This window comes from Myotis yumanensis, unplaced genomic scaffold (genome assembly GCF_028538775.1).
Source record: "Myotis yumanensis isolate MYYU_CA2020_CCGP unplaced genomic scaffold, mMyoYum1.0.hap1 SCAF_2, whole genome shotgun sequence".
Classification (NCBI taxonomy): Eukaryota; Metazoa; Chordata; class Mammalia; order Chiroptera; family Vespertilionidae; genus Myotis; species Myotis yumanensis.
The window spans coordinates 137,852,478-137,873,234 of record NW_027223753.1 but is presented as its reverse complement, the minus strand read 5'-3'; the positions used below and the strand labels follow the sequence as shown (position 1 = coordinate 137,873,234).

Here is a 20,757-nt window from a genome sequence, read left to right as displayed (position 1 = left end):
GACAAATGGTTCAAAGATTGCTTCATCCAGTCCCATGCCTGCAGTCTTGATCAGGACAGCTCACAGGAGAAACCTATCTGTTTGGAAATCTTATTACATGTTTTACTAATTTTCATATTTATTTTTAAAAATATGTTTTTATTGATTTAGAGAGAGAGGGAGAGGGATAGAGAGAAACATCAATGATAGAGAAACATCAATTGGCTGCCTCCTGCACACCCCCTATTGGGGATTGAGCCCACAACCCTGGCTTGTGCCTTCACTGGGAATCGAACTAGGAACCTTCTGATTCACAGGTTGACGTTCAACGGCTGAGCCATGCCAGCTGAGTTAACTGTCATATTTAAACACCCCTGTTCCACAGAACTATTTCAAAAGCCCTTCTCTATGGGTTGAGAAATATTGCCCATTTTTGAAACCAGACAACCAATGAGTCTGGGCTGCCTGTCACTACTTGAGCCAATTAAGCACAGACAGGGTTGAATCATATATGAGCGTTTATTCCAATACTGATGGCAGTATGGGAAAGCAGCAGGTCATCCACAAAAATCTGCTCTCCAATCCCCTATAAGCCAGCTGCTCATATTGGTAAGGACAAAGATTACATAGGAAAGTAGGAATTACAGGCATGGAGAAGTAGGTAATGGGGGTTTGGGTGAGACTCCATTTTTTTGGCAACAAGGTTGTTAATCTTTCCATGATATTATGAAGCTCTTGAATGAGAATGGACTGCATTCCCAGGTTGACACCCAGGTCCAAGGCTGATTGCCAGGTCCAAGGTTGACTCTCATGTCCCAGGGGTGTGCAACTCCCAGCCAGGTTAGAATGTCCTTTCTTCAATCAGAACAAAGTAATCATGGTTAATAAAGCATGATTAATATTCTATTTTTGACCCTAACATTTTCAGGTTGGTTTTCCAAGCAATGATTCATGTGAGCTATTTTGAAGAACAAAATATAGATGACACAATTCCAGGTATATGATAATTTGACTTCTGGAAGTTTGATTTCCAAATAGATTCTGGAAGTACAACCAGAGTCTCAGCTCTGTTCTTCCTCATGTTAATCCAGAGGAACATATGCAAACAAAAGCCCAGACACACCTTGACTGTATTTCCCTGAATTTGCCTCATTCCAGGAACTAGTAATTATTTGCACTTCATCTTCTTTCGCCATCCCTCAGTCTGTCCCCAGTGGCCATTTCTGCATGTGCCAATATCTAGAGCTACAAGGTGCAGATAGAGCCTATTTCAAGTATCTGTATATTCATCCTCACGCTTGAAGCAATAGCAGATACAATCCAGAGAGGAAGAAGGGGAAACAGGAAAAATCACTAGGATCTGTGTTAGCAATTAATTTGTAGTAAGTAGCTGTGTCTTTGTTTTATTTTCTACAAAGGTTATCAGGAATGAACCTGAGAATAAATTAACTAATTAATGCATTTCATTTAGCATGCATTGAAGTTGTACCGTGTGGAAATAACTGTGTGGGTTTTTTAAAATGACGCAAACGTTGTCCCAGATGTTAAGACGATTAGCCTTTCATGAGAACAATGCCTTGAGGAGTTGAGGATATTGGAAGCAGCATCAATTGTCAATTAATAATCAAGACAAGTGATTTTGAGTTTTCTTTGGCTCTTGATGAGTCAACAGATGTTACTAAATACTGCTCAGTTGTTGTTATGTATTGGAGGAATTAGTGTTGAATTGGAGTTGACTGAAGAATTATGAATTATCTATGAATAGGTGAGTGATATGAATTCCTGGAAGATTGCTTCAAAGACCATTGATTTATCAAATGTGTGTTGAGCCACCATATGTGCCAGACACTGTTCTAGACTCTGGTTGGGATTAGGACAGCAAATAAGATGAGGTCTCTGCTCTTATAAACCTCATATTCTAGTGCCGTGGTCGGCAAACTTCGGCTCGCGAGCCACATTCGGCTCTTTGGCCGCTTGAGTATGGCTCTTCCTAAGCCTTAGGAGTACCCTAATTAAGTTAATAACAATGTACTACCTGTATAGTTTAAGTTTAAAAAATTTGGCTTTCAAAAGAAATTTCAATCGTTGCACTGTTGATATTTGGCTCTGTTGACTAATAAGTTTGCCGACCACTGTAGGATGCAGAGCACAATGCATATTGATAGGGGCAGGCCAGACCTTCACAAGAAGAAAAAGAAAGGCAGATAATAAGGGTAAAGATGCAGACAGGCTGGGGAACTTTTTCATAAAATCAGAATGATTTTGATGATTTGGTTTATCAAGTTTGCTTATATATTCACATGTATTTCTGGAAGTTCAATATGTTTTATTGATATGGTCACAGTGCAATGTCTTTACAAATAATCCTGCACAGAGAAAACCTTTTTCTAGATCTTAATACATCAGAGAAGGGGAGAGCCTGCTGAATTTCTGCTCTTAAAAAGCTTAGTACCTTCCAATGTCAAAAATTATAACTGCTGTTTCCCCTAATCCTACAGATTCTCTTAATCTGTGAAAACAAGGGTGGGGTGCACTTCTAACTTGAACCACCATGTGCAGTGGGCAGCCTGTGGCCTGCACAAAAGCACCTCTCTGAAGGCTCCAGTAGGGGCTGCAATAAAGCCCAGATTTGACATGGGGAAGGAGATACCCTTATGCACTTCCTTTCAGAAGAGGGCTCCTACTTATTATACACAGCTGGGTGCAGACTTGGAAAAGCTTGGCTGAGCTTGGTTTCATAAGGATTCCTACAACCCAGAGATTGTCTTGTTTTAGAAATGATAAAAGTTCTGAATAATTAGGCATCTTCTGATGCGTAATCAAATAATCAGGCTGTGCATTCAGAAGCTACCTTAGATCTGTTTGCTTATTATACCTTACTTTAATAATAACAATAAAATCACCACACGATATTTAACTGATGAACTGAGTGGATCTAGAGACATGGAAGCATGGAACAGAATGCGGAATCTCAGAGGGAAGATGGGGGAAGGTGGGTGGGTGGGAGGTAATCAACCAAGGACATTGTATGCACATATCCATGGCCCTTGGACACAAACAATGGGGTGGTGAGGGCCTGGGGTGGGGGAGGGGGGCGGCCTGGAGGGGGGTCAATGGGGGAGAAAGGGGGACAAATGCAATACTTTCAACAATAAATAATTATTTAAAAACAATAAAAACAATAAAATTTTCAGGTATGTCCAAAACCAAATAAAAGTGATTTTCTCTTTTGGGGTGCCTCTTCCATTTGCACAAATAATTTGGAGTTTGTTATAAGTATGTATGGCTCTGGGTTTTTAATCTTAAACAACATAATGTGAAATGCCTCTCATTCTTCTCAGGTTGGTTAAATCTCGACTTAATAGAACCTGCCCCTCAGAAGTTGGACTCCTGAAAAATGTTGAACGAGAACAAGAATCAGAAGAAGAGATGTGATTTTGATGGGCATCTAGTCTTTTTGGATGAACTTTTCCTTTTCTTTTTTTTTTTTTTTTGCATTGTTTTTGTTCATGGTTTTGTTTCTTGATCCTTTGTTTAGCTAAGGATGATTCCTGGTGTACTGGTTGTATTTTGAATTTTGTTAAAGTATTTGAATATTAATGTTTTATTTTAGGTTTGAAATTACTTTAGATGATACGTTCATTTTGCACATCAGCCTTGGTATTCAGGGCCTGGAGTGATTCTTCCAAGGTCATCTAAAGTTTGATGCCCATGAGATGACAAACATTTGTTTTACTAGTATTTGCCTTATACACATGCTTAAGATTCTCGGGATTGCTACCATTTGTACTTGTTAAAAATGGGATTACACTTGTTTGTTTTGTTGCAATGAGAAATAAATGAATACCTCAAATCTTTATTTTTGTTATTCACCTGCACCACCTTTATATCATGAAGAAAAAGCTGTGTGACACTGAAATTCCCTTTTTGATGAGACTTGTTTTTCTGTAACACCTGACTTCTCCTCTAGGAAAAGTGAGCCAGAGTCTTTCTGAGTTGTGCACTCTTTGGGAAAAGATAAAAGGGATGATCCCTGGAACATATGGTTGCAAAGCCATAGAGACTGGGAAAGGAGAGTCATGATATTATCTACAGAGTAAAAAGTCATCAATAGCATAGTGTGGCCACCATACCTCCCCTCTGCTGAAATAGTTGAGGGGATAAGACAAGGAATAGCCTTTTATGGAAAATCTGGGTAAAAAGTCAGAGCCCTTGCATAGTCTGTGGGCTAAGTAGACCTCAGTGGAGAGTCAAGAAATCTTGTTTCTAATTCTGGCTCTCCCATTAACCGGCCTCTGGGGCTAGAGCAATCACCATGTCCTTCTCTCTAAAGTAAGGGAATTGAGTTGGATGAATCATGGGGCTCTTTCTGAATGTCACATGTTATAAATCTAGAGTCTCTGAGACAAAACTGAAGCATGGAGATAGCTAATTTTGTACAATCTCTGTCATGTCAATCTGTCATGTTACCTTTTCTGTCATGTCAATCTCTGCCATGACAGAAAAGGTAAGGAGGGCTTCCGGAATCCTTGAGAGATGACTCACATATGGAGGAAAAGAGGCAGCCTCGTGGGCAGCTGAAGGTGAAATGTGGGCAGTTAAATCCTGCAGGCTCTCTGGCATTCCAGAAGCGCTGACAAATCTAGGGGGCTGGCCCAGTGTGGTATGATCACAGTGACACTGAAGAGGAAAGTGAGTGGATTGTTTAGACCAAAGAACTGGACACATTCATTTTTTTAAAGATTAATTTGATTCAGTCATTTTTTAATTTTCCTTTTCAACTAGCAAATGTTTCTTTCTGCTTAAATTATTAGTTTATAAAAGTGATTAGAAAGGTGTGCTATCTTTGTCCCCCAGGCAAGCATTTAGGAAGGTCTACGTAGTACAATATAGAGGGTTATCATCTATAGCTCACTGTTCTTATATGCCAGTGGTTCTCAACCTTCCTAATGCCTCGACCCTTTAATACACTTCCTCATGTTGTGGTGACCCCCAACCATAAAATTATTTTCGTTGCTACTTCATAACTGTAATTTTGCTACTGTTATGAATCGTAATGTAAATATCTGATATGCAGGACGTGTTTTCATTGTTACAAATTGAACATAATTAAAGCATAGTGATTAATCACAAAAACAATATGTAATTATTTATGTGTTTTCCGATGGTCTTAGGCGACCCCTGTGAAAGGGTCGTTCGACCCCCAAAGGGGTCGCAACCCACAGGTTGAGAACCACTGTTATATGCTCTTGCTCTGAGTGTGTTAATGAAAGAACTGAAGACATAAAGATTATTAAATAAATGAATAACTAATTTCAGATATTTGGTATTCCTTCTCTACACATTAGCTTTTCTATTCACCAGTTTTCAGATACATTTATTTTCTTAATGTAATGGTTGAAAACAATTGATGTGGGTCCTTAAAGGTTGATCTTGAACAATGCAATAAAACCTCCTACATTTCTGGCATCTGAGAGGCCCACACGTCATGGTCCTCAGGAGATCATGGCCTTCTGCCCCACGTGTGTCCTCCATCTCAGGGGTCTCTTCTAGTCTGCCAAATTTGTATGACTTTGGCAACTCTGTGTTTCAAAAGAGCAAGCCATCAGAATGATGATAGGATTAAAAAGTACAAATTCGTAGTTACGGAACAGTCACAGTGATGTAAAGTACAGCATAGGGAATGTAGCCAAATAATATTGTAATAACTGTGTATGGTGTCAGATGGGTTTATTGAGGTGACCACTTCAAAAGTTATAGAAATGTCTAATCATGGGTTTATACACCTGAAACATATAATATTGTATGTCAACTGGAATTTAAAAATAAAGAGAAAAAGGAAAAACAAGAGTAAGCCATCAGCTGAAGTTACATGAAAATGGCATTGCTGGTATCTAGACCTGAGCAGGAACTCTAGGAATAATTATCATGAACCAGATTAAGGCTGGAATATTGAAAACTGATAAATGCAAATATTCCAACAGTCTTTATGAAAAAGCAGAAATGTCCATTCCTCCAGGCTCGGATGGAGAGAATATGAATGAGATGCAACCCAGTGAGCTCTCAGAGGTTCAGTTCTAAGTCCACAGTCTGGGGCTTTCTGCCTCTAGTCTGCCTGAAATCAGCAGTATTTGAACACCATTATTATAATTTTATGGAAGCCTTCACAAAGGAAGCAGTTGAGGGAGGGTGCCTTCACTTACTTTTATTTGTATTTGATCTCAACTCTTTCAAAAATCTGAGGTCTCAATTCCCAAGCTTTTTGTAACCCTACCTTTGAGGGTATTTCACACTTCATTTACTTGTATTTGATTGTGTTTAAAGAAACTCTTTATATATTCAGTGCAAAATCAACATTGGCTGTTGATGTGATACCAATTCCTCAGTGATTTCTGTAACCTCCAATCTCTTTTGCTTGGGAAACTCCAGCCTCTGATTGCATTAACTTCTAGCTCCTTGTTGAAATGGGAGGTTGGGCCATGGCCATTCTTATCCTCATTTTGTCACAATAGGGCTCATTAATCAAGGCTGTATTTGCAATAAGATAGTGCAAGAGTCACTGTGGACGACAGGAACAATCAATAAAAGCCGTGAAGTGAGGAGTTCTTCCAAAATGCAAGAAGCCAATAGATAAAAAATATAAAAGAGAAGTTCTTACACATAGAGAATAGATCCAGAAATTCTATATTCTCATTAATGTGAATTCCAGATGGAGAAAATTGAGAGAATAGAGGACAAGTATGAAGTAAGAGAAAAGAAGTTTCCCTAAATAAATAACAATAAAGAAAGATTTTTGCTTTAAGCTTGGACAGACATGCTATGAATAGAATGACTGGGTTTCTGGGCTAAACTAGTAAAAATGAAAAAAAAAATAACAAACTTAACCTTTCTATTAACAGCTCTGAGATTGGATGCCAGTATTTCTCAGCCTTTAAGGCATTAGTCTTAAAGCAAAAATGACAAATCTTTGTTCATTGTGTGTATGTGGGAGAAATTAGTGTTTCAGGACTCTTAGAATCTATTCCGAGAAGTGGGATCACTGGGTCAAAAGGCAGATCCATTTTTTAATTTTTGAGGTAACTGCATACTACTTCCCACAGTGGCTGCACTAATCTGCATTATCACCAACATGCATGAGAGTTCCCTTATCTCCACATCTTTGCAATACTTTTTTGTTGATTTATTAATGATATAAATTCTATTGGCCATCTGTATAAACTCTTTGGAGAAGTGTCCATTCAGATCCCAAGGGAAGTGCTGGAGGGGAGATGCCATCCAAGGCCCCCCCTCCAAACACCCCCCCCACCCCCCCACCCCCCCCCACCCCCGACTCCAGAGGAGGCAGACCTTACTCCACCTTATAATTCCTCCTGGGTCCTGCCGCCTCAGCCTTCCCCACAACTTCCCCGATCACAGAGGGAGGGAAATCCCCAGACTCCAGCACAGGGGGAGCGGTCTCTTTCATTCTCACCTCCGGCCACTCAAACAGAACCGCACCCAGGCAAGGGAGGGCAGCGTGGGAGACCCTCCACCCAAGGGATCTCTCCTACCCCTAAGCAGGTTTTCCTTGGACACTTTTCACCCTGTTCTCCTATCAGGCATGAAGGCAGCAGCCTGGAAGCCTACAAATCTGGTCTCAGGCATTCACTTGTGGAAGGTCGGCCCAGAAGGCCAAGTTAATTGCCCTTATTCAGGCTCTCCCATGGGCAAGAGAAAAATCAGTAATGATTTATACTGATAGTAGGTACGCATTTGCAACAGCTCATGTACACAATGCTATTTACAAGGACGGAGACTTTTAACTTCAGCCGGGAAGGACATCAAAAATAAGGAAGAGATTCTGGCTCTACTAGAAGCCATCTGGTTACCCAAGGTAGTGGCATTGGTCCACTGTAAGGGGCACCAGAAAGGACACTCTCTAGAACAGTGGTTCTCAACCTTCTGGCCCTTTAAATACAGTTCCTCATGTTGTGACCCAACCATAAATTATTTTCTTTGCTACTTCATAACTGTAATGTTGCTACTGTTATGAATCGTAATGGAAATATCTGATATGCAGGATGGTCTTAGGCGACCCCTGTGAAAGGGTCGTTCGACTGCCAAAGGGGTCGCGACCCACAGGTTGAGAACAGCTGCTCTAGAAGCAAGAGGGAACCAGGCCACAGATGAAGTGGCCCGGGGGGCTGGCCTAAAACCAGTGGGGCAACTACAGATTCTAGTGAGGCTTCCAGAGCCTGACCTACCCACCTCACCAGCCTACACGGAGAAGGAGGAGAAACTAGCCACACAGAAGCAGGCCTCCGGTAACCTGGAAGGATGATGGACTTTACTGGATGGCCAACTTTTGGTTCCCAAGGCTCTAGGTCAGCAAACTGAGGCTCTCGAGCCACAAGCAGCTCTTTGGCCCCTTGAGTGTGGCTCTTCCACAAAATACCACGTGCGGGCGCGCATGTACAGTGCTATTGAAACTTCGTGGCCCATGCACAGAAGTCGGTATTTTGTGGAAAAGCCGGTATTTTGTGGAAGAGCCATACTCAAGGGGCCAAAGAGCTGCATGTGGCTTGTGAGCCGCGGTTTGCCAAGCCACATTTGCCGACCACTGACCTAGGCCATACCAAGCTTACAGAATTCCTAAAGGATAGATACTATATCCCAACCTAGATAGTATAATAGACAGCATTGTTTCCCAATGCATTACCTGTGCTCAAGTGAATGCCAAACAGGGTAAAAGACTCCCGACAGGAATCTGGGCTGAGGGAAATTCCCAGGGAGAACACTGGGAAACAGAGTTCACAGAAGTCAGGCCTGTGGCAGCAGGGTATAAATATCTCTTAGTTTACATAGACACTGTCTCAGGATGGGTTAAAACTTACCCGACTAGGACAAAAACTGCCACCATTGTAGCTAAAAAGCTACTCCAGGAAATAGTTCCCAGAGTTGGCTTACCTGTAACTTTAGGATCGGGCAATGAACCTGCTTTTATAGCCAAAAATTTCATAGGACATAGCAAAGACATTGAATATTAATTGGAAACTACATTGCGCCTACCGGCCCCAAAGCCCTGGGCAGGTAGAACGCATGAATAGGACCTTAAAGGAGGGCCTCACCAAATTTACCTCAGAAACCGGTGAAAATTGGGCCACCTTCCTCCCCTTTGCCCTACTTAGGGCAAGGTACACTCCATACCAAGTGGGGTTCTCCCCATATGAAATTATGTTTGAGAGACCCCCTCCCATACTCCCAAAACTTCGAGGAGAAATAAAAGCTGAAATCCATAACCAATCTTTACTCAAGTCCTTACAGGCTTTACAGTCCACTCAGAAGGCAGTCCAGAAGCACGTCTGAGATGTTCTGCTTGTACCAATTTCTAATCTGGTCCATCCCTTCCAACCTGGTGACTCTGTTTGGGAAAAGAAATTTACCACCCAAGGACTGACTCCTACCTTGAAAGTACCACACACCATCATTTTGATCATCTCCATGGCAGTCAAGATTGACGGAATCCCAATGTGGCTTCATCACACTCAGTTTAAGGCAGCACAGGCAGAATAGAGTCCAGGACTCAAACTCTTCAGACCCACTAAGCTAAGACTTTCATGTGTATTGCTGTCTTAACCTCCTCCCCAACAATGACCCACAAGAGTCAATGATTTGACTCATATACATAAAACCAGTGGAAAATGAAGCATAGTAACCTCTATTTTGTAATAACTGCTGTTTGAATTTCCACTAAGCATAGATAGTCCTTTGTTCTGTGAATTAACTCTGCTATTCTTGGCTTCTGTAAACACGCTTGCTTGAATAATAGGGAAAATAAGCTCAACTATCTGACCTTGCAAGACGCTCTGCTGCCATCCCTAACTCCTCCCATGCCAGGTGCCCTCCAGTTATCTGAAATGTACTATGCTCAAGGCTACTGAGTTGTGCTGTGCTCAAGGTTACAAGCTGCCTGCAAAATATCTACATAGGACTCTTTGTAAAGCCTGCAAAGGTCTGGAAACTCCATATTTAGGAGACAAAGGGACTAGAGGGGTATAAAGGGAAAACTTCCTCCATGTTGCTTTGCTCAGACTTTGAGAGACAACTTCTCTGAGACCGCTAGTGTAATAAAGGCTCCACAATTCAGCTTACTGATTGATTGATTAATCCTCTGTTTAGCGTGCTGATTTACAACATAACAATATCAGAAAAAATATTGCTACAAGAGATGTCTGAGATTTTACTACCTATATTTTCTTCTAGGATTTTTGTGGTTCTGAGCCTTACATTTAAATTTTTAATCCATTTTGAGTTTATTCTTGTGTATGGTGTAAGAAGGTAGTCTAATATTTTTGGGCATGTATCTGTCTAATTTTCCCAACACCATTTATTGAATAGAGTATCTTTATCCCATTGTATATTCTTAACTCCTTTGTTGAATATTAATAAAAGCATGGGCTTATTTCTGGACTTTCTTTTCTGTTCTATTGGTCTTTATGTCTGTTTTTTGTTTTGTTTTTTTTAAATATATTTTTATTGATTTTAGAGAGGAAGGGAGAGGGAGAGAGAGAGAGATAGAAACATCAATGATGAGAGAATCATTGATTGGCTGCCTCCTGCACGCCCCCTTCTGGGGATCCAGCCTGCAACCCGGGCATGTGCCCTTGACCAGAGTTGAACCTGGGACCCTTCGGTCTGCAGGCTGATGCTCTATCCACTGAGCCAAACCGGCTAGGGCTATATGTCTATTTTTTTATGCCAGTACCATGCTGTTTTGAATATTATGGTCTTCTAGTATCGTTTGATATCAGGTAGCATGATTCCTCCAATTTTCTTCTTTTTCAAGATTGCTATGACTATTTGAAGTCTTTTGTGGTTTCATATGAATTTTTGGAATATTTGTTCTAGTTCTGTGAAATACTCCTTTGGTATTTTGATAGGAATTACATTGAATGTATAGATTGCTTTAGGTAGTATGGACATTTTAATGATGTTAATTCTTCCAATCTATGAACATGGTATATGCTTTCACTTGTTTATATCTTCTTCAATTACTTCTTTAGTATCTTAATTTTCTGAGTACAGGTCTTCTAAATTGTTGGTTAAATTTATTCCCAGGTATTTTATTTTTTGATGTAATTGTAAATGGGTTTTTTTGTTTGTTTTGTTTTAGTTTCCCTTTCTGATAGTTTATTATTGGCATACAAAAATGCAACTGATTTCTGGATATTTATTTTGTATCCTGATACTTTACTAATTCACTTATCAGTTCTAGTATTTTTTTTGTGTGTGTAATCTTTAGTATCATGTAATCTACATAAATGACAGTTTTATTTCATTCTTTCCAATTTGGATGCTTTTTATTTTTCCTTCATGTCTGATTGCTGTGGCTAGGATTTTCAGTATTATGTTGAATAGGAGTATCAGTGAAAACAGACATCCCTGTCTTTTTAAAAAAATATATTTTTATTGATTTCAAAGAGGAAGAGAGAGAGAGACATCAATGATGAGAGAGAATCATTGATCGGCTGCTTCCTGCACACCTCCTACTGGAGATTGAGCCTGCAACCCAGGCATGTGCCCTTGACCAGAATTGAACCCGGGAGCCTTCAATTCACAGGCCAGGCCCTCTATCCACTGAGCCAAACCAACTAGGGTCAGACATCCCTGTCTTTTTCCTGGTCTTAAGGGAAACACTTTTAGTTTTTGCCCATTGACTGTGATGTTGGCTATGGGTTTGTCATATATGGCTTTTATTACATTGAGGCATGTTCCCTCTATTCCCACTTTGCTGAGAGTTTTTTTTATCATAAACTAGAGGCCTGGTTCATGAAATTTGTGCATGGGGGGGGCCCTCAGCCCAGCCTGCACCCTCTCTAATCCGGGACATCCCTCTCACAATCCAGGACCACTGGCTCATAACTGCTCACCTGCCTGCCTGCCTGATCCCCTGTAACTGCCCCCTCACCAGCCTGATCACCCCTAACCACCTCTGCCTACTGGCCTGATTGCCTCTAACTGCCAGCCCCACCAGCCTGGTTGCCCCCAACTGCCCCCCCAGCCGGCCTAGTTGCCCCAAACTGCCCCTCATGATGGCCTGGTTGCTCCAAACTGCCCCCCTCCCCCCGCTTGCCTGGTCACCCCCCCACCGGCTTGGTTGCCCCTAACTGTCCCCCTCCCCGACAGCCTGGTCGCCCCTTACTGCCCTCCCCTGCTGGCCTGGTTGCCCCAACTGCCCCCTCCTGCTGGCCTGGTCGTCTCCAACTGCCCTCCCCCCCCCACCAGCCTGGTCACCCCTTACTGCCCCCCCGCCGGCCTGGTCGCCCCATGCAGCCTGCTGTTCAGTCGTTACTGTTACTGTGACAGCATCCTGGACAATTTGTATATTCCTCTATTATTAGTATGGTTGGGTGCTGGGTTTTATCAAATGCCTTTGCATCTATTGATATGATCATGTGATTTTTATCCTTCATTTTGTTTATGTGGTGTATCATGTTTATTGATTTGTAGGTACTGGTCTTATACCCCCAGAATAAACCCCACATGATCATGGTATGTGATTTTTTAATGTATTCCTGGATTGGCTTGTTAATATTTTATTGAAGATTTTGCCATCTATGTTTATCAGTGATATTTTCTTTGTTGTTTCTTTATCTGGTTTTGGAATTAGAATAATGCTGGCTTCAAAAAATGAACTTGAGAGTCTTCCTTCCTCTTGAACTTTTTGGAATAGTTTGAGACGGATAGGTATTAGTTCTTCTTTGAATGTTTGGTAAAATTTACCTGTGAAGCCGTCTGGTCCAGGACTTTTGTTTGCTGGGATTTTTTTGTGTTTTATTTTTTTAAATTATTGCTTCAATTTCATTAGTTGTTAATCAATCTATTCAGATTTTCTGATTCTTCCTGGTTCAGTTTTGGAAGATTTTATGTTTGTAGGAATGTATTCCTTTTGTCTAGATTTTCCAATTTGTTGGCATTTACTTACAATCCCTTGTATTTCTGTGGAGTCATTTGTTACTTCTTTTCTTTCATTTCTGATTTTATTTATTTGTGTTCTCTTTTTTCTTAATGAGTCTGATTAAAGGTTTGTCAATCTTGTTTATCTTTCAAATAGCCAACTGTTGGTTTCACTGATCTTTTGTATTGTTTTTTATACTCGACTATATTTATTTCTGCTCTTATCTTTATTATTTCCTTTCTTCTACTCATTTTGGGCTTTGTTTGTTGTTGTTTTTTTCTAGTTCCTTTAAGTGTAAAGTTAGGTTGTTTATTTGAGATTTTTCTTGTTTCTTGAGGTAGGTCTGTAATGCCATGAATTTTCTTTCAGGATTTCTTTCACTGTGCCCCATGGATTTTAGGTTGTTATGTTCTTGTTTTCATTGTGTATCTTTTTATTTTTTCCTTGACCTCATTGTTAACCCATTCATTGTACAATAACATATTATTTACTTTCCATGTCTTTGTGTGTGTTTTAGTTTTTTCTTGTGATTGATTTCTAGTTTCATACCACTATTATCAGAGAACATGTGGGATATGATTTCAATCTTCTTAAATTTATTGAAACTTCTTTTGTGTTCTAACATGTGGTGATTAGAGGTTCAACATAAAAATTTTGAGGGGACACAAACATTCAGTCCATAGCAGAGATACAAGAGAAGTATCACCAAGACAGAGATGACCAAGTCACACCATTCTTCCCAGCATATGATATCTTTTCTACTCTCCAACCCCAAGAAATGTGTCTGAATTTATTTCACATCTGATGTGCCTACATTATGAATGACTGAGTACTGAAGATCCTGTATATTAGGCTTAACAACCGAAAAAACCGACAGCAATGATGCTTCCCTCTAGTGGCAAAACATGGAAACACAACTCAAGCCGAAGCACCAGGTTCACATAAAGAAGCTTCTGTAACCCAAGCAACAAGTTAGACCACAATGTTACAGGTGGAGTTTTGGGTTATTACTATTTTTAAGTCTTAGATTCTAATTGATTATTGTTATAATACATTGCGCTCCAACCCTACATTCATAAGTTGAAGTCCTAATCTCCAATAGCTCAGATTGTGATCTTATTTGAAAATAAAGTTGTTTGTTGTAGATAGAATTAGTTTAGTTAAGATGAGGTCATACTAAAGTAGGGTGGGCCCTAATGCAATATAGATGGTGTCCTTATATAAATGGGAAATTTGAACACTGGCACACACTCAGGGTGAGTGTCATGTGAACACAAAGGCACAGAGTAGGGTGCTGTCTACAAGTCAAAGAGGGCCAAAGGTGCCAGCAAACCATCAGAAGCTAAGTGAGGGGCTGGAGCTGTCTTCCCTAGCACCTTCAGAGGAAGCATGGCCCCACTGATTAGTCGATCTTGAACTTCTAGTCTCCAGAATTGTAAGGCATTCAATTTCTGGTTATTTTGCCTTAGCCGATTTGGCTCAATGGATAGAGCGTCAGCCTGTGGACTGAAAAGTCCCAGGTTCAATTTCAGTCAAGGGCACATGCCTGGGTTGTGGGCTTGATCCCCAGTAGGGGGTGTGCAGGAGGCAGCCAATCCATGATTCTCCATTATCATTGATGTTTTTCTTCCTCTCTCACTCTCCCTTCCTCTCTGAAATCAATAAATACATATTTTTAAAATTTTTCTGTTTTTTAAGCCAGTCAGTTTGTGGTATTTAGCAATCATAGAAAACTGATGCATCCATTAGACTTCAAAATACAGCCTGTGTTTGAGCTAAATGTGAGGCATGAAGATATCTCCCAAGTTTTATTATCAACCATAAAGTGTATTATCACTGTGCAGCCTGTTGACAACTTGGCGTGGTTACACCATTATGCTGTTTTATGGCCTCATCCAGGTTGGCAAGTTTTCTTAACTGGGTAATTCCAACATTCCTCAGGTAGACACTTGCAGAGTAAACCATTTATCGACTGGTGACTTCTGCATTATCTGTGGTGTGTTCTAACTTTTTATATGCCTGCCCTCTCAATAAATCACAAAATCCTTGAGGATCACACACTATTATTAAGCTTTCTGGGGATTAGGAACCTTATCTGGAAAATGCGTGGTTTGTGGTGCAAAATGGTCACTGTATTGGTCAGGATTCTCCAGAAACACAGCCAAGGGGATAGATCAGTGATGGCGAACCTTTTGAGCTCAGCGTGTCAGCATTTTGAAAAACCCTAACTTAACTCTGGTGCTGTGTCACATATAGAAATTTTTTTATATTTGAAACCATAGTAAAACAAAGATTTATATTTTGATATTTATTTTATATATTTAAATGCCATTTAACAAAGAAAGTCAACCAAAAAAATGAGTTCTCGTGTCACCTCTGACACACGTGTCATAGGTTCGCCATCACTGGGATAGATAAATAAAGATGTATTTTAAAAAATTGGCTCATGTGATTGTAGAAGTTAGCAAGTCCCAAATCTGCAGGGTAAGTTCTTAGGCTCTTAAGAAGGCAGGCTAAAAAAGTTGATGCTGCAGTCTGAGTCCAAGACAGTCAGCTGGCAGAATTCCACCTTCTTCGGTCTTTTTTATTAAGGCCTTCAACTACTTGGATGAGGGTAATTTGCTTTATTCAAACTCTACAGGTTTAAATATTCATCTCATTAAAAAGATACCTTCACAGAAACATCTAGAATAATGTTTGACCAATAACTAGGTACTATGGCCTAGCCAAATGACACATGAAATGAAACATCATAGACCCCAATAAATTCTGCCTCCTTAAATTCATCCATTTTTATAACCCCCTTTAACATTGTATTTGGACTGGCCTTGTGATTTTCTTTGATCAATAGCATGTGGTAAAAGTGATACTGAGTAAATTATGCTCCCAAGTCTTAATAAGTCTTACAGCTTGCACTGCTGGAACCCAGCCTCCCTGTGAAGAAGGCTATTGTGTTGGAAAGGCTTCAAGGAGGAGGTGGCCTTGGAGGAGAAAAAACCATGAGGTAGAGAGAGGTTCAGCCAAGTTGGCTTTCTATTCACCTCAGCTGAGACCCTGGACATGTGAGAAATGCCATCTCAGATCCTTGATGCTCCAGTAGAACTTCCGGATGACTTGGCTAAATGATCATGTGGAACAAAGCCATCTCTGCTGAGTCTTGTCCGAACTACCTGATCTTGAGCAAATAGATGGTGCTGTGTTTTAAGTCACTAAATTTTGGAGGGGTCTGTTATGTAACAATAGATCATTGGTATTTGCACCAACGATTTCTGTCAAATATTCTAAATGGAGAGATTTAGGATTCAGAATATTATCTTGTTAAGGTATAAATAATAATGCTAATTTGTGCAGGACATTGAAAATATCAACTCATCTTGCCTCAGATAAGATGTTATGATTTGATGTTACTATTTTCAGGAGTACTAGTGCTTACATGGGACTCGTGTCTCTTGACTGAAGCTCTTGTCTAGTTACTATAAATTCTGGATTTGCTTTTCACCTGAATCAAACTTTCTAGAAGGAAAGGAAGAAAATAAAATTACTTCCTGCACTGTACTTCTTAACCTAACCATATTGACAATTTTCTCTTTCAGTCTTGACCATATACTAATCCCATCAGCTCAGATTTGGGGGATGTTAAAGGGAAGAAATAAAAGGAAAAGGTAGGATAAGAAAGATATAAGAAGCAAGTCAGAAGAGATGAAGAGAGAAATTGAGGTTCTCTGGAGCAAGATGCAGAAGTAAATTTAAAACTAAAAGAAGAATTTGAGGGTTCCTTTTTTTCATCTTCTGGGGTACTGAGAGGTTAATTCAAGGTTACATTAATCAGAGTTTAATGGGTACATATTATAGTTTCATAGCAACAGACTTCTGCTAGTATTAAGTGAGTCATTTTTTCACAAACAGATGCTAATTTTCCTTCCATGAAGCAATCAGCCCTGGAGATCCTATCTGGAACACCTGGCTCAGGGGAGCGTAGGCGGCATCTGAAGAACAAAGGCATGTGGGGTGAAGTGGGAAGGCACAAAAAAGGTCAGTAACCTGGTTAAGAAAAGCTTTTTTGATACCTTTCTCCCTGCCCTTCATTGGCAACCAGGTGGAAAAGAGGGTGGTTTGGTTGTACAAATATACAAATAGGTGAGTTAAAGGTTTCTGAGTTCTCAATAATGAATGAGTAGCAAATGCTACTGGGAGGTTTTCCAATGGAGAAATTCAGAGGCTCATTTGGAAGGTACAACAGGTGGGGAAGTTGAGATTGGCTTTTGTCTTCAATGTTATGGGAGGTAAGGTAAGCAGGTTTCTGTGTACTTAACTCTCCACCGGGGTCACAGTCCAGACGGTAGGGAAATACAGGCATATCTATAAGATATTAAGGGTTCCATTCCAGACTACTCTATTAAAGCCAGTATAGTAATAAAGCAAGTTGTAATCCTTTTGCTGGGAAAGGGTCTTGCCTTTGGTTTATAAAAAAATGCTGCATCTATAAAGTGCTATACAGTGAAGTGCAATAAAATAAGGTGTGCCTTTAAAGGGACTTCAGAACTTCTTAACATTTCTGAGTATAAACCCATAAAAAATCTGGTTACATGAAGGAATAAGGTAAATAAAAGAATAGTAGTGTCACAGATATGTGACAAAGATATGTGTCTTAGCATACTTATCTGAATATCTGGCAATCTTTAAAGCCATGAAATTTCCCATAAACATTAACAAAGGAAATTCCTATTGCACAAAAAAGCAATTTATCTCTTGCTATTCGCTAGTTTACTGCAAACTTGATTCACTCTCTTGAGAGAATTTCCCGAAACAATGGGTTACCAAACTGCAGTGGGCATCACGTTGGAGGACTATTTAAAACACAGATTGCTGGGCCCACCTCCAGAGTTTCAGACTCAGTAGATTTCCTATTTTACTTAATGGATTATAATCTGTTATAAAATTATTTATTCTGATGTTCAAATTGTCCTTCATTTGACAATGGAGAGTCACTTCATGCTGGATTCTGTGTCCATTTGATATGTACCCATCATTCCTTGAATATGTCCTTGCTTTATGGCATAAAATATTCTAGACTCATTTTGGATTTTCTATGCCCTAGTCTTGGAATTAGCCATTGCCCCTAGGAGCCCTCTTACTTTAGTGGAAAATTATTTTTAGAAATCAAGATTCAGGCTTCAGGTGTGCTCGTTGCTAATGGATTGTCATTGCTTCCTGACCTTATGAATGACCAGAACTAGAGAATGTATCTATGCTTGTGATATATGTCATAAACATGCACGTATATAATTTTTTGTGTATTAACACACTTCTGCATCTATGTTTACTTCTGTATTGTTTATATACAAGGTGGGACAAAAGTAGGTTTACAGTTGTGTGTATGCAAAACAGTTTATTATTGTATTATTTATTAATTATTGTATTATTTTCAATATGAACAACTGTAAACCTACTTTTGCCCCACCCTGCATATAAATATATTTATTGAGTGCATATTGAAATATATATCTCTCTACATATATGGATTGGAATTGGATGTATGCATAAATACAAACTCATGGTTTTATATATATCTATATCTATCTATCTATCTATCTATCCATACATAATACAAACTCATATATATTTGGCATATATCCCATTCCAATCCAACACTACAGGTGTTTTTTTTAGGCACAATGGAAATTATTAGTTCAAGTATTAGAAATAAGGAGTAATATCACATTCCTTCCTTTGAAATACTCACCTTTTGAATAAGAAGTTTATAACTGACTTATACATTCCTCTGACAACCATCTTCCCTTCAGAATCAACTGCATACAGCTTTTCTCTCTTCATATTTCTGATTTTTTTCAAATTCTTATGGCATTCAAGTTCTCTTCCTTTCCATATTTGTAACTCCCTTCTCCAAGAGTAAAGAACTTGGCTCCAATTATTCTTATATGTTTACCTGTTGATTGATCACCAGGAATGTAATCAATCTCTGATCTTCACCCCCATTCCTATCCAAGTGTTGACACCCTTCTCTTCCTTCTTGTGGTCTGACTCCCTATTTTAGATTGCCACTGAGAAAGAGAGAGAGAGAATTGTGAGAGAGACACATGAATTGATTGCTTCCCACACAGGCCTGGACCAGGGTCAGGGATCAAACCTGCAACCTTGACAGGGAATTGAACACGTGACCCTTAGGTTCCCAGGCAGTTGCTCTAACCACTGAGGGACACCTACCAGGGCCTCTCTAGGTTCCTTTTGTTTTGTTCCCTTCCCCACCATCTTGCTTGTCAGGACCTTTACCCTTTGACTCTGTTAGTTATTCCCTCCCCTTCTTCTTTATTGCCCTGAGTTCTCTTCCCTTTTCCATACTCCAATCACTTTTTTCGTGTTCTCACTCAGTGAAGATGAGGAAATTGCAAGCAGAGTATGTACTTTCCATTCCATGATTCGAACTGCATTCTCCCTGATTACCCTAAAAATATCCTTAAGAATGAAGCTATCTGCCTGAAAGGTCACTAAAAGAAAAAAAATCATTTTTATTTTTTAGATTAGTTTCTGATTAAACTCCTTGGCTTGAGAAGAAAAGAAGCTAGTTATTTTTCACCCAGGAGTGGATTTGTGGCTTGGCTTCCCCATGGCTTCCTGCCGTGTGTGTGACCTGAGGACGCTGTTGGCCATCGTGGTTGGGCTGCTGACCGCTACCGTTTTGGGACTGGGCATCTGGAGGGCTGTGGTCAGGATCCAGAGAGGTAATGTCGTCTTACTATGTTTAACTTCGAGCGAGAGAAGGCGTGGAGCCTCTGTCCCTGCACCTGCCACAGTACTGAAAAGTGCCATGTCTGGGCTGGGGCTCCCGCCTCAATTGGCCCTTGTCTTTTATGAAATATAGAAGACAAGGGCCAGTTGATGTCTGGAATATGGTTGTGTGTACATGACTGCGTGTGTGTGAGTGGGCAAGGTGATGGATGACATGGTTGAATTGGCCTCTTTATGCTCTTTCAACTCCTGATTGAATGGAGAGGAGCGTAAGAATTAAAACCATTAATAACACATGTTTAGATTTCTTTAGCTAAATCTAAGAAAGAAAAATAGTTATGGACACACACATACACACATAATCAAACATACATAGAATAAAGTTTCATCTCAGGAAGGAAGTTTAAGAATGTTTTCTCTAGGATTGTAAATAATGATAATATGGTTTGCACACAAAGTTCTCCCTTCTGAGGTATAGAAAACTACTAAAAAATTAATGTAATTTAGAAAACAATTTTCCTGGTTATTCAACAGATATTTTGCAAGTCACCTGCTATGTGCTAGAGCTGACCCAGGGAAAGGGGGTGGGGAGGTCCATGATGTGTAAAACAATGATGTTAAAGGAAAGCCCTAGAAACTCTCAACAAAAGCTTTCTGCAATCCCTAGGGCTGTGTAGGTTTTCTATGAGGGACTCAAAGCTGGGTGTGCTCAGCACTTCCCTTTTGTAAGAAGTTTCTAATGAAACAGAGTAAATAAGTGTAAATAGCGTCAGTCAGGAGAGGGCCGAAGGACAGGCGTCCCTCTGAGAGGGCAGCTGTGCAGGACAGGAGCACAACATGTGGTTGTAAAGATCCTCTGCAGAGACAAAAGGCGTCAGACACATTGGCTGCTGATGCCGTGGTAGCTGAGAATAGATCTGCTTTTCCCTTTCCCACCAAAGAACAATATTTCTAGACTACTGTATTCGTAGGATTTAGAAAATTAGCATGAGAAAATGTACCAGAAAAAAACCCCAGTAAAATTTAAACTTGGGGAAAATGTTTTTGTTTATGTGTTTAAAGTTTATAAAGTAGTTTAGTTGAAGTTTAAAAAA

The 20,757-nt window shown here is 39.9% G+C and overlaps 2 protein-coding genes across 4 annotated transcripts in view; both read left to right on the top strand.

Annotated features, from left to right (window-relative positions):
* TMEM45A (transmembrane protein 45A) overlaps positions 1-5,297 on the top strand; it is a 101,251-nt gene extending 95,954 nt beyond the window's left edge. For all 3 annotated transcript variants that reach the window (XM_070406080.1, XM_070406078.1, XM_070406079.1), the window contains one exon: positions 3,321-5,297. In XM_070406080.1, coding sequence (XP_070262181.1) covers positions 3,321-3,414 — 94 coding nt within the window. In that variant the 3' untranslated portion in view covers positions 3,415-5,297. The remainder of the gene's footprint in view (positions 1-3,320) is intronic.
* Positions 5,298-19,501: 14,204 nt separating this feature from the next.
* The window catches only part of ADGRG7 (adhesion G protein-coupled receptor G7), an 88,765-nt gene continuing 87,509 nt past the window's right edge, over positions 19,502-20,757 (top strand). The window contains exon 1 of the mRNA XM_070403512.1: positions 19,502-19,656. Within this exon, the coding sequence (XP_070259613.1) occupies positions 19,542-19,656 (115 nt within the window). The 5' untranslated portion in view covers positions 19,502-19,541. The remainder of the gene's footprint in view (positions 19,657-20,757) is intronic.